The following is a 12,073-nucleotide window of genomic DNA, read 5'->3' on the forward strand; positions in this document are numbered from 1 at the left end:
CAACTATCTATGGCCCTGATCTGGTCCTAATCATTTGTAGCTCTTGAGTCTGAGCTAGAATGGAATTGGCTTATTTCAAGTGTGCCATAATCCTTCTTCTGATGCAATGATGTTGTGCAAAACAAGAGAATTAATGGCAAACAGCAGTATTTCATGAGGAGAGCATACAAGAAATTAGACGTTTTTTCTTCATATTCTTTGGAGGACTGCAGCAGCAAGGTTGGCACCCCCTATAAATGAGTAGTGGTCAAAATATAGCCTGTGGTGTTTTAAAATGGTTCCATACCCAACTTGTCCCTGCAGGAAGAAAACCAAACACCCATTGCCTTATTAAATGCATATGCTGAGAAACTTCTTTCCGTGATCTTGCACAGAAGGCTAATAGCAAGCCAAGCTCATTGAAGGTTTTCCTTTGAGCTCAGCCCTTTCTCATCTCCACACTTTCCATTTTATGATGTTCGTATTGATGCCCACGTTTCCCAGTGTAAAGAGTTATTGTCCAGTGGTAGAATTGTCACCTGGGGTGGGAGTGATAAAGTTAATTCTCAGCCAGTACACAGAGCACTTGAAAGCCAGTCTTGTGTAGCAGAAAGAGTAGCTGGGGGCTTTGATAGGGAGCAATGGGTCCAAATGTCTGCTCAGTTAAGGTGAATACTGGGTTACTCTGGACAAACCACAGAATTCCTATGCAGATGCGTGCAGAAGCTGCATGCATGGTACTGTTGGCTGGGATCATGCCCACTGCACCCAACAGCGGCACATTTGACTTACATGGCTTGGTAAGGTATACAGTGCCTTGCAAAAGTACTCCGGCCCCTGACCAATGCTCTCCTATTACTGAACTACAAATGGTACACTGTAATTTTGTTTTGTAGGATATTTTATTTTGAAACACTGAAACTCAAAATCAATTATTGTAAGGTGACACTGGTTTTATGTTGGGAAACATTTGTAAGAAATGTAAAAAACTGAAACATGTTGCTTGCGTAAGTATTCAACCCCCACACATTAATATTTGGTAGAGCCACCTTTTGCAGCAATAACAGCTTTAAGTTTTGGGGTAGGTATGTACCAGCTTTGCACACAGTGTCGGAGGGATTTTGGCCCATACGTTGGCAGATTCGCTCCAGGTTTTTCAGGTTGGTTGGATGTCACTTGTGGACCGCAATTTTCAAAGAGCGCCACAGATTCTCAATGGGATTGAGATCAGGACTTTGACTGGTCCACTGTAGGACATTCACCTTTTTGTTCTTGAGCCACTCCAGTGTTTCTTTGGCCTTGTGCTTGAGAACATTGTCCTCCTGAAAAGTGAATTTCCTCCCAAGCTTCAGGTTTTTAGTGGACTGCAGCAGGTTCTCTTGCAGTATTTCCCTGAATTTTGTTCCATCGATTCTTCCTTCTATTTTAACAAGATGCCCAGAGAAGCATCCCCACAGCATGATGCTGCGACCACCATACTTCACTGTAGGGATGGTGTGTCTTGAGGCATGGGCAGTGTTAGGTTTGTGCCACACATAGCACTTTGAGTTTTGGCCAAAAAGCTCTATCTTGGTCACTTCTGACCACACCTTTTCCCACATTGCAACTGGGGCACGCTCATGCTTTCTGGCAAACTCCAGACATGCTTTCAGATGGTACTTCTTGAGTAAATGCTTCTTTCTTGCCACTCTCCCATGGCCAGTGTTATGCAGAGCTCTTGATATGGTTGACTGGTGCATCATTGCTCCACTCCCAGCCACTGAACTCTGTAGCTCCTTCCAAGTGATTGTAGGCCTCTCTGGGGCTTCTCTCACAAGTCTCCTCCTTGTTTGAGTGCTGAGTTTTGATGGACAGCCTTTTCTTGGCAGTGCCTGGGTGGTGTGATGCAGCTTCCACTTCCTGATTATTGATCCAACTGTACTCACTGGGATATCCAAACACTTGGATATTATTTTGTACCCTTTTCCTAATCTATGCATTTGTATTGCATTATCTCTCACTTGTGTAGAATGCTCTTTGGTCTTCATTTTCCTTCAGATCCACAGCCTGACCAATGATCCTTCAACAGTGTGGGTTTTATCCTGACAATGTGACAGCAACTTGAATGGTTCACAGGTGGAGGCCAATGGTAAGGTCATTGTGTCTTCAACATGCACTTTCTTTCATCTGTGTAAACTGGGAGCTTCCACAGTGCAGGGGTTGAATACTTATGCAAGTAACATGTTTCCATTTTTTATGTTTCTTACAAACATTTCCCAACATAAAACCAATGTCACCTTATAATAATTGATTTTGAGTTTCAGTGTTTCAAATAAAATATCCTACAGAACAAAATTACAATGTACCATTTGTAATTCAGTAATATGACAGCATTGGTCAGGGGTCGGAGTACTTTTGAAGGTACTGTATATGCACAGGCCCCTATTCAGACAGAACCTTGAACACATGGATGCTAGGTGTGGCAGTGGTTAAGTCAGAGGTTCACTGAGTGTGGTCCTGAACCCATCATCCCCACATGTCAGGATCACACTCCCTGGGCCACACAAGGGGCCTGAGTACAGTGCTGACCTTTCAGCTCTCATCTAGGGTGGCCATGTCTCCCATCTTACGGAGAACATGGCTGTCAGAAGATATTCTGTTTAAAGGTGTCCTTTGAAGATCTGTCAGGTCCATTTTAAAGGACCCTAAGAAGGGAGAGCATGGGGTGGCCTGGAAGTTGCCCATCCACAGCACCTGGGTAGCAAACTGAGCAGGTGCACCTGTCACCTGGTCACAGTCTTACCCACTATGGTCGAGAGACATATTGTATTCCTATTTAAATGACAGTAATAATTTTGAAAATTTACATCCATGTATGTGTAACTATTAGCATCCTCCCTCTTGTTTTGGTGATGCACTTCCTGTTTTTATGGCAATGTGTAAGTGTCTATCCTAGAGTAACAACTCACACATTCCACTCTATGGTTTTCCAAGGAAAGATAGGATAAAACAGCAGTTTAAACAGATATCCCATAAAGATATCAGGTTTGCCTGGCTTGATCTACCTTTGGCAAAGCTTCAGCATCTCATTCTGTATTCTCTTCCAGATTTTGGATTATTTTTTTCCTATTAATGTTTATTCTTTGGCTTTCGTGGCACTGAAGCCAACAGAACACTGGTCTGAATTCCTGGCAGTTTATCATTTAGGTGTGTTTTTTACAAGCAGAAAATAGAACCAAGAAGCACCAGGCCAGAGCTAGAATAAGACAATCAAATTGGAGCTTGTAGAGGAGCCTTTGCCAACCTCCAGGTGTTTTGGCCTGCAGCTTGCATCAGCCCCAAGGCAGCAGAGGCTGAAGGGAGTTAGTGTCCAAACATCTGGAGTGCACCATGTTAGGTGAGGCTGCGCTCCAGTTCCAGGGTCTACCTTAGCCAACCACTATTCAAGTTCATTCCCCAACTCCTTGGAGAAAGACTTTTGTAAAGCCCAAAGTGTCTGTGCATTCTTCACATTGTTAATCCTTGCATAATGGACCCAGGTCTGAAGGCACATGAGGCTAGCACCCTGCTGAAGCTAAGCAGGGTCAGGTGTGGTCAGTGCCTGGATGGGAGACCACCTGGGAACCATATGTAAGCCGCCTTGGGTTTCTATCGTGAAAAGAAAGACGGGGTATAAATGAAATAAATAAATAAATAATGGTAGGTGGTGATGGGGGAGGCAGATTTGGCCCATGGTGTGCAGGAAGGTGAGCATTAGCCCTTTGCCCCGACATGGTCCCAAATGGAATTGGGACCACCACACTTGCTCTTTGCAATAGAAAGGAAGCTATGCTGTTTATGTTTAAAGGGGCTAGCGACATGAATAAAGTTTCATCTAGTTTGTCCCGGAGCCTTTGAGATTGAGAAGAGAAGAGTAATATGAGGCCATGTCTGCTCATCTAGGTACACATAAAACAGGCTTTCTGTCACACAGACCTTGCTCAGTCTTACCCAATCTGCAAGGGGAAATTTGCATGCAGAAGAAGCACTCTGCAGACACCAAGGTGAATCTGGATATGTGGAGCCACAGCTGTATCAAATTAATCTGGATGAAATTGGCATTTGGGGGCCGGAGCTGTTGCACACGGCTAGAGCTGGATCGGGGCCTTCCTGTGTGGTGAATGAGGAATCAAGAGAGTGGCAGGAAGATAGGTTCCAGTGCAGAACAGCCATGACCCTGTGAACACTATTTTTCCCCACAGAGTAAAGCCAGACCATTGCAGAGATTTCATTGATCAAGGGGAATCTGATTAGTGAAAGGTATAATCTGATGTGCATGACTGATGTCCAGTCTCATCCATCCTATATCCAAGGTGGTCACTTGCACATTATCAAAAAAGGATACAAAGGAGGACAGAGATCTGCATAAAATCTACATATGCTAGTTTGTGCATATAAACATGCATTCAGAAATAATTCCTATAATTTCAGTAGAAATACTACACATTTCAACATTGTGGGAAGACAGGAACCAGATGACCTCTCTGCTGTCCAGTCTCTAACAATGGCTGGGCAACTGTTTGAAGTCCTTCTTCTTACGAAGACCATAAGAATACATTCTTATGGTTCTTGACCATTAAACCAGACATGGACCAAATGGCCCTTCAAATAGAGGACTGTCCTCTATAAAGTAGGGCACATTGGCACCCTAATTCTGAGGTGTCTTAGGGCTTATCCAAATGGAGCAGGATAATCCACGGTTTCCATATTCGGTTTGTCATCTGATAGTCCTCACTTTGCCTTCTAGTTCGTTCTTTCCCAATTAAAAAAAACTATTTTTTGCACCCGCACACGCAGCAGTAAGACCCCTACATTCTTTTCGCTTTTTCCAAGCTCCGCCTCTAAAACCTCCCCCTATCAACCAATTGGTCAGCAAAAAAATTACTTATGCTCCTCTCCCCCTTTGCAACGAAGCACAATATGGCTGTAAAGGAGTTCTGCCTCTGAAGGAAAGGCTGCTGGTTGGTTTCACGCCTGCCTTCCCACAAGAATGAAATTGATAAAGCATTGGGAGCAGGCTTGAAACCGACCAGAAGCACTTTTCTTGTTTGTATTTGCGATATTATGCTTAAATGAATGTATGCTTTTCTGCCTTTATCAATATTTAAGGAGATACACACTCTGGCAATTGCACTTATTTCTCCAAAAAAGCAAGAAATGTGTCAATCCCCCCTCCTTCTCCCTTTCCTTCCCACAGAGAATGAAATTGACAAAGCTTTCTGGAGCAGGCTTGAAACCAACCAGAAGCCTTTTTCTTGTTTGCATTTGCAATATTACACTTAAACGAATGTATGCTTTTCTGATTTGAAGCAAACCCCCCAGCAAGTAGAATGAAATTGACAAAGCTTTCGGAGGCAGGCTGAAACCGACCACCACCCCTTTCTCGCTTGCTGTGCATTGCAGATCTCACCCAGAGCGGCCGCCCAGTTTGCAGGCTGGCAAAAAATAAAATGCATCTGCGCAGTAGTTGCAGACCCCCCCAACACCCCACCATTGCGATGATTGGTTCAATTTTCCCAGGCTTATTCTCGCACATGCGCAAAAGTGCAGATACGTGATTGGCTGGAATGAGGAGAAGGGGCAAGGGGAAACGCCCAAGAACCGCCCATCAGCTGTAAAGTCCACAGTATTGCATCCTAACTCCTGAAGGTACAGCGGATGATTCCCGATTTTAAACAGCAAATCGCATTTTTGCCAGTATTGCAAGGAGCGGATTTAACCCGTGAAAATGCGTAACAGCACGAGACGTCATTTGGACGACCGAAAAATAATGAACACACATAGCGGGCGTGTCACACATTTTGCAGTCGTCTGGATGAGCCCTTAGTCCAAGAGGGACTGTGCCATGCCCTTTTCCTGCCACCATAGTTCAGTCCTGAGCCCCGAGAAACAAGAGAGTTGCTGACATACTTCTCTAACCAGCAGTTTTTGTCCTTCACAGATAATGAAGCCCATCGTACAACGGAGGCGCTCAACTTCAGCTGCACTAAGCAAAGCACTCAGCAAGTCCAAATGTCACTCCAGGTGAGCAATTCATTTGGAATTCCTTCACAGCATGGTGGTATCCTTTGGTTTTCTAGCCTAGATCAGCCTTTGCAAACCTGGTGCTCTGAGTCCAGATGTTGTGGGCGACAACTCCCATAAGACACAGCATCACATGGTCATGCTAGCTTAGTTCGATGGGAGTTTTAGTCTAAAACATCTAGATTAGGGCACTGGGTTGGCAAAGGCTGCTCTAGAGTGAAGGGGCCTGAAATTACCAAATTTCTCCTAAAGAAAAGATGGTGGCATTTTATCATCCAAATGTTTGTAGGATGCCAGTCAAAGAAATGCAACTATTGAAGACAGGGCATTCTTCCTCTCTACAGCCCTGTGCAGATGACAGATCCAAGGCAAATGATCACTTGGGGAATATGAAGTCTGGATTGTGCCTACTGACACCACCTCCAAACCCCTACACTTTCACCCCATCTATATGAAATTGCTGGGAGAGGTCATCTGGAGATTTGGTATACAATGTCATCAATATGCTGATGACACACAACTCTGTCTCTCCCTACCACCTGATTGCAGGGAGGGAGTGCTCATCTTAAACTGGTGTCCAGAGGCTGTGCAGGGCTGGATGTAGGCTAACAAACTGAAACTTAATCTAGACAAGACAGAAGTGTTGCTGGTCAAGGGAACAGCTGCACCAGGGACCGGGTTGCAACCTGTTCTGGATGGGGTTGCACTCCCCTTGAAGGAGCAGGTCTGCAGTTTGGGAGCATTCCTGGATCCTGCCCTGCTGCTTGAATATAAGGTGGCTATGGCAGCCAGGACTGCTTTTGGCCAACTCAGACTGGGCTACCAGCTGCGCCCATTCCTGGAAGCAGTAGACCCGGCCACAGTGACACATGCATTGGTGACACCGAGGTTTGATTACTGTAACACACTCAACGCTGGGCTGTCTTTAATACCAGAGGTGTTTTTTTAGTGAATAGCCAGTGCAAGGACCCTAGTCTGAATAGTGGGGGTAGGAATTGGCAGAATAGCCTATTCTTGATGGGGGTTGCATTCTGCTTGAAGGAGCACCTATGTAGTTTTGGGGGTATTGCTTGAACCATCATTGTCACTTGAGGCCCAGGTGGCTTCAGTGGCTAGGAGTGTCTATGCGCAGTTTTGCCTGGTTCAACACCAATGGCCTTTCCTGGACAGGGACAACCTGGGTCAGCTATCCATGCTCTGGTAACACCAAAGTTGGACTACTGTAACACGGTCTACATGAGGCTGCCCTTGAAGACATTCTGGAAATTTCAACTGGTGCAAAATATGACAGCTAGAGTGCTTATGGGTATAGCAGGCCAAGCACATAAAATTCAATGGTTGCCAATTGCTTTCCAGGTCTAATTCAAGGTGCTTGCACATATGTTTAAAACCCTGAATGGCTTGTGTCCCAAATATCAAAGAGAATGCCCTCTCTCATCCCACAGCAAGTTGCCCGCATTTTAAGATTAGTCGATGCCCATCGTTCCGTCTCTGTGCAACAAGTGCTTAGTGCTGGGGCCCATGCAAGGGCCTTTGGGGGGGTGGCTCTACATCTATGGATCACTTCCCCAACTGAGGTGGGCCTAGCCACATAACTGGTTTCATTTAGGAAACAGGTAAAGACACGCCTCTTCTGGCAGGCTTTCCGATTAGGTGAGCTGTGGCAGAATGAATGCATGAAATGTTTTCACACCGCTGCTTGTATTACAAGTTGTATTGAAACAATTGTTTTACGTTTTTGTGTTATATGGAACTTACTATGTTGCAAAACAGCCTGCGGCCTTTTGGCAGAGAGTGGTATTCAAATTCTTAATAAATAAAATAAAATACAGTGGGCTCTCCACTGCAGATGTTTGGCCTCCAGTGATGATGTGCCTAGGAGTGTGGGCAGGAAGCAGGAGTGGCGTGGCACTTGACCCTCCCAGCAGCTGCTTATAGCGAAGGAGAGTGACAAGGCGGCTGGCGCTGGGCAGCTCTGGTGGTGCACCTCTAGAGGGGGCCGGGCCGGGCAGTGTGCCCCCACACACCCTAATCCTGAGAAAGAAAGTAATGCCTGGTTCATGCTACCATCACCTCAGTATTCTGGTTTTTCTGAAGATCAAGTGCCCAGCCCACCATCTCTTTAACAGGGACTAACTCTGTGATAAGCTATTAGAGTTTAAAGACTCCCCCCACCCCCTACAATGAGATTCATGGATATTGGAAGGGCATGCTCTCTGTCGGCCTGGTTCCAAAAATACCCTCACAAATAATATTTCCTGTCCATTTATTTAATTGAAATAAATATTTTTTTTCAAGCAAAGATAAAAAAAACTCCGATGATTTACATTTAGAGCCAAACAACCTTTATGGGAACACAATTTTTCATTTAAGCCATCCTCAACTCCTCTGCTTAGGAGGAATGATTTGTACAGGTTCCAGTGGTTTTAAATGAGAGAAATGGAATTCTTCCATCTCCTGCCCCTGAAAAGCCCTTCCCTCTAACAGATTTTCCCCATTTTCTGCAAGTGACTCAAACAAGAGAAACAAATCCTTGGCTTTATTTGGTTGCAGAGAAAAACTACTTCTTGCACTCTAGGAGGGGGACTTAACATTTCCCATGTTGGCTTGACCCTGGGGACTTGTTACTACATCACTGGTGATTTTCAGGTCTTGTTAATAGTGGTGCTGCATATTTTGCAGAAAAACAAGGACAAAATGGTAGTCCCAGTATTAGATAGATATCCACAATTTGCACAATTACTGGAGCAAAGAGCCATAATGCTGGTGTTGGATGCCAGTTTAGAAATAAATCACTAATAGGCAAAAAAAACTTTGCAGTTTAAGAATGTACCTATAGCCCACAGATATTTCTATCAAATTTTAAAAAGGGAAATTGGGCAGCTATAGTGAATGCACCAGGGGAGCAGGAGACCTGACCTCCTCTCTGAGATATTGGACTCTCCTACAAAACTGTAAAAATGCAAACACAATTTGGGTTGGTCTTTCAAAGTCCAATCCACTTCCTGTGTAGAATTTGGTTGCATGTGCCTCTGAGCATATGGTGAGTGGTGGTAACACCTGCCATGTCCAAAGATGGAGAATTACTTTTTGGGGGGGGTTCTTCTTACTCTACTTTTTTCCTGTTACTACAATTTCTACAGAGAATCTAACCTAGAAAATTATATTTCTCTCATTATTCATCCTAGAACTGTGTCAAATTTACTTTTATTAATTTCATAGCCTTTTTATTGGTCAATGTCATATGATGGTAAAGACTGCCTTTTGTGTTTCAAGCTGGAAGTTATGCTCTATTTCAATTTTGGGCGTATTAACAGTTGAATCTGAAACTGGAGTTTGATGTAAAATCAGACTGATTACAATATGTTGCTACTTAAGCCAGATTTCCCAACATTTGGGTCCCCAGATGTTGCTAGACCACAGCTCCCATCAACCCCAGCCAGCATGGCCAATGGACAGGAATTATGGGAACTATAGTCCAGCAACCTCTGGGGACCCAAAGGTTGGGAAAGGCTGATTTAAGCAATGACTCTAGCTATTGGAAAAAATAAACTTGGCCTGCCCAGGATGCATGTTTTCAGCCTGCTATGCTTAACCTACTCCAGTTAAGGAAGGGTGGGCATGGCCAATTAAAACATAGAGCACTCCTAGAATTTTGCGAGAATATATTTCACCTCCCACTGTTTTATCTTATGCAAACTGAGACACTCCTCATGTCCACTGGAAACTATTCTGAAGAATACGCAGTACTGTTATCCCACAATTATTTCTGGAGGTCTTTTAGTGTAAATTATGCAAAGTGTTGCTATAGTTCACATATTCACAGAAACAGAAGCAAAAGAAAATGATTTACTATAGGAAACTTCACTAAAATTGCCAAGTGAATCAAACATATTTAAAGTGACTATCTGAACTATATCAACTGTTTTAATATTATTGCTTCCACCCTGCTAAAACAAGATCAGCACAGCAAATGTCTTCTTTCTGTTATTTGGGCTGATTGCAGGTGTTGCCACCACTCACCATATTATCAGAGGCACATTACCAAATTCTTCCAAGCTACACAGGAAGTGGATTGGACTGTGAAAGACCAACCCAAATTTTGTTTGCATTTTAACAAATTTGTAGGGCAGTACAATATCTCAGAGAGGAGGTCAAGTCACCTGCCCCCCTGGTGCATTCACTATAGCTGCCCAATTTCCTGCTTTTAAAAATTTGATAGAAAAATCTGTTGGCTATAGATACATTCTTAAACTGGAAGGGTTTTTTTGCCTGGTTATGGACGACCTATGCAGAGAACTGGACAGGGGGAGTGTGTCCCTGTTGGTTCTGCTGGACCTCTCAGCGGCTTTTGATACCATCGACCATGGTATTCTTCTGGGATGGGACTTGGGGGCACTGTTTTGCAGTGGCTCCATTCCTTCCTGGAGGGACGAACCCAGAAAGTGGTGCTGGGGGATTCCTGTTCGACCCCTTGGCCACTGGCCTGTGGGGTCCCTCAGGGCTCAGTTTTGTCCCCTATGCTATTTAACATCTACATGAAACCGCTGGGAGAGGTTGTCCGGGGGTTTGGGGTTCGGTGCCATCAGATTTGATCATTTGCATGTTTATTGAGTTCAGTGGGATTTACTTCAATCCATTCTCAGCAAACTTGCACAGGATCCCATTTCTTACCTCCTGGATTAAAAAACTGAGAACTGAAACTGACCACAGGGGGAAGAGGAGAAGGAGGGAGGAGGAGGGGAGAGAAGAGGGGAAGGGGAGGGGAGAGTCTGTGTGCAGTTTCAGTTTTAGTGCAACTCCAAAATTAGCTGGGATGTTAAAGATCGTCAGGAGGGAGGCTGTGTAGGAACAGATCCTTACTTTCCACAGGGTTCTCGAGGGATGAATAAGAAAAGGGGCCCAGGGATCCTCCTGTTCTGTGCAGCAAAGAGAGAAAGCATTGCTTAAGCCAGCAGTTTGCTCTGAGATGGTGCCTCCTCCTCCTCCTCCTCCCTCTGCCCCTAGGTGCAAAGATGTCTTGACTCCTGTATCCAGCAGTGATCTGGACACAGTGTTGGAGACTGCAAGGGACACTGGAGGAGGAGCCGGATCAGGGTTAGGGCTCAGAGCTGACCATTGCACCTGAGGTTGTTGGACAGGAACTCCCAGGGAAACCTCCCACAGCTCCAGGGCCTATACTCCCAGAGCATGGACCCTCCCTGTCGGAGACTTCCCCTGAGCCTGAAGAACCAGATGCTGTCCACCACACATTGCCAGTACGGCGGGACAGGAGGGAGGCCAGGGGCAGGGGAGTTCCCACCTTCATGCCAGAGGGTTGGCCCTTTGAGGCTCTGGAGCTCTCTCAAGGGGAGTAGGGAGTCTGGAGACAGAGGCATAAAGGCCTCCGCCTGCGCTCAACCTTCGACATGCCTCACCCTCCATGGGATCTGGCATCGGATGAACATGACACAAGAGGTGCCTAAATGCCACCCCTTCCATTCCATTCACAAAAGTGAGCAGCCAGCCTGCGGCACCTTGGCAGTCAGATTAAAAAAGTCCACAGGAACAGACTTTCATACTTGTGCAGTGCACAGCATTCAGAACAGAGGGTTTTAGACAACATTGGATGGGTCTCCTTGGAAAGCAGTTTAAAAAGAGGACAGTCTGGTTTACAAGAGGATATCTGGCCACCCTAGTTGAACTGCTCTTCCAGCATTACACCACTGCTGTCTCAATTGTTTTATTTATAAAATGTCATCTGTGTGCATTCTGCTTAACTTACTCAAAAAGAGACAGGTCTTTGCCCTTAGGAGTCTAAATTTTGAAGTCAGGAGACTCAAACAAAGAGACAGACAAGGGCACAGTGTGCTTGTGTGCATGCATCGTGTAATACATTTACATAGACTCTGGGTGCAGGGAGAGATAGGGAGTGAGTGGTTAAGGCAAAGGCTCCTTGAAGAAGCCAGATTTTGAAGGGTTGAAGAGAGGGGGACGGGCAGAGACTTTGGGGGCCCAGACTCTAGAAAACACTAACCTTGTGCATCAGTTCTTTATGGGTGATGATGCTTCC

General features: G+C 45.1%; 1 protein-coding gene across 3 annotated transcripts in view; it reads left to right on the forward strand.

Moving 5' to 3' along the window:
- Positions 1-12,073, forward strand: part of LOC133371346 (rho GTPase-activating protein 20-like) — a 111,539-nt gene that overhangs the window by 36,194 nt on the left and 63,272 nt on the right. For 2 of the 3 annotated variants that reach the window (XM_061598667.1, XM_061598668.1), the window contains exon 2: positions 5,939-6,021. In XM_061598667.1, coding sequence (XP_061454651.1) covers positions 5,939-6,021 — 83 coding nt within the window. Of the gene's footprint in view, positions 1-2,030; positions 2,108-5,938; positions 6,022-12,073 lie in introns of those variants that run through there. The other variant, XM_061598670.1, reaches the window with a different exon arrangement.

The sequence above is a fragment of the Rhineura floridana genome, chromosome 16 (genome assembly GCF_030035675.1).
Source record: "Rhineura floridana isolate rRhiFlo1 chromosome 16, rRhiFlo1.hap2, whole genome shotgun sequence".
Lineage (NCBI taxonomy): Eukaryota > Metazoa > Chordata > Lepidosauria > Squamata > Rhineuridae > Rhineura > Rhineura floridana.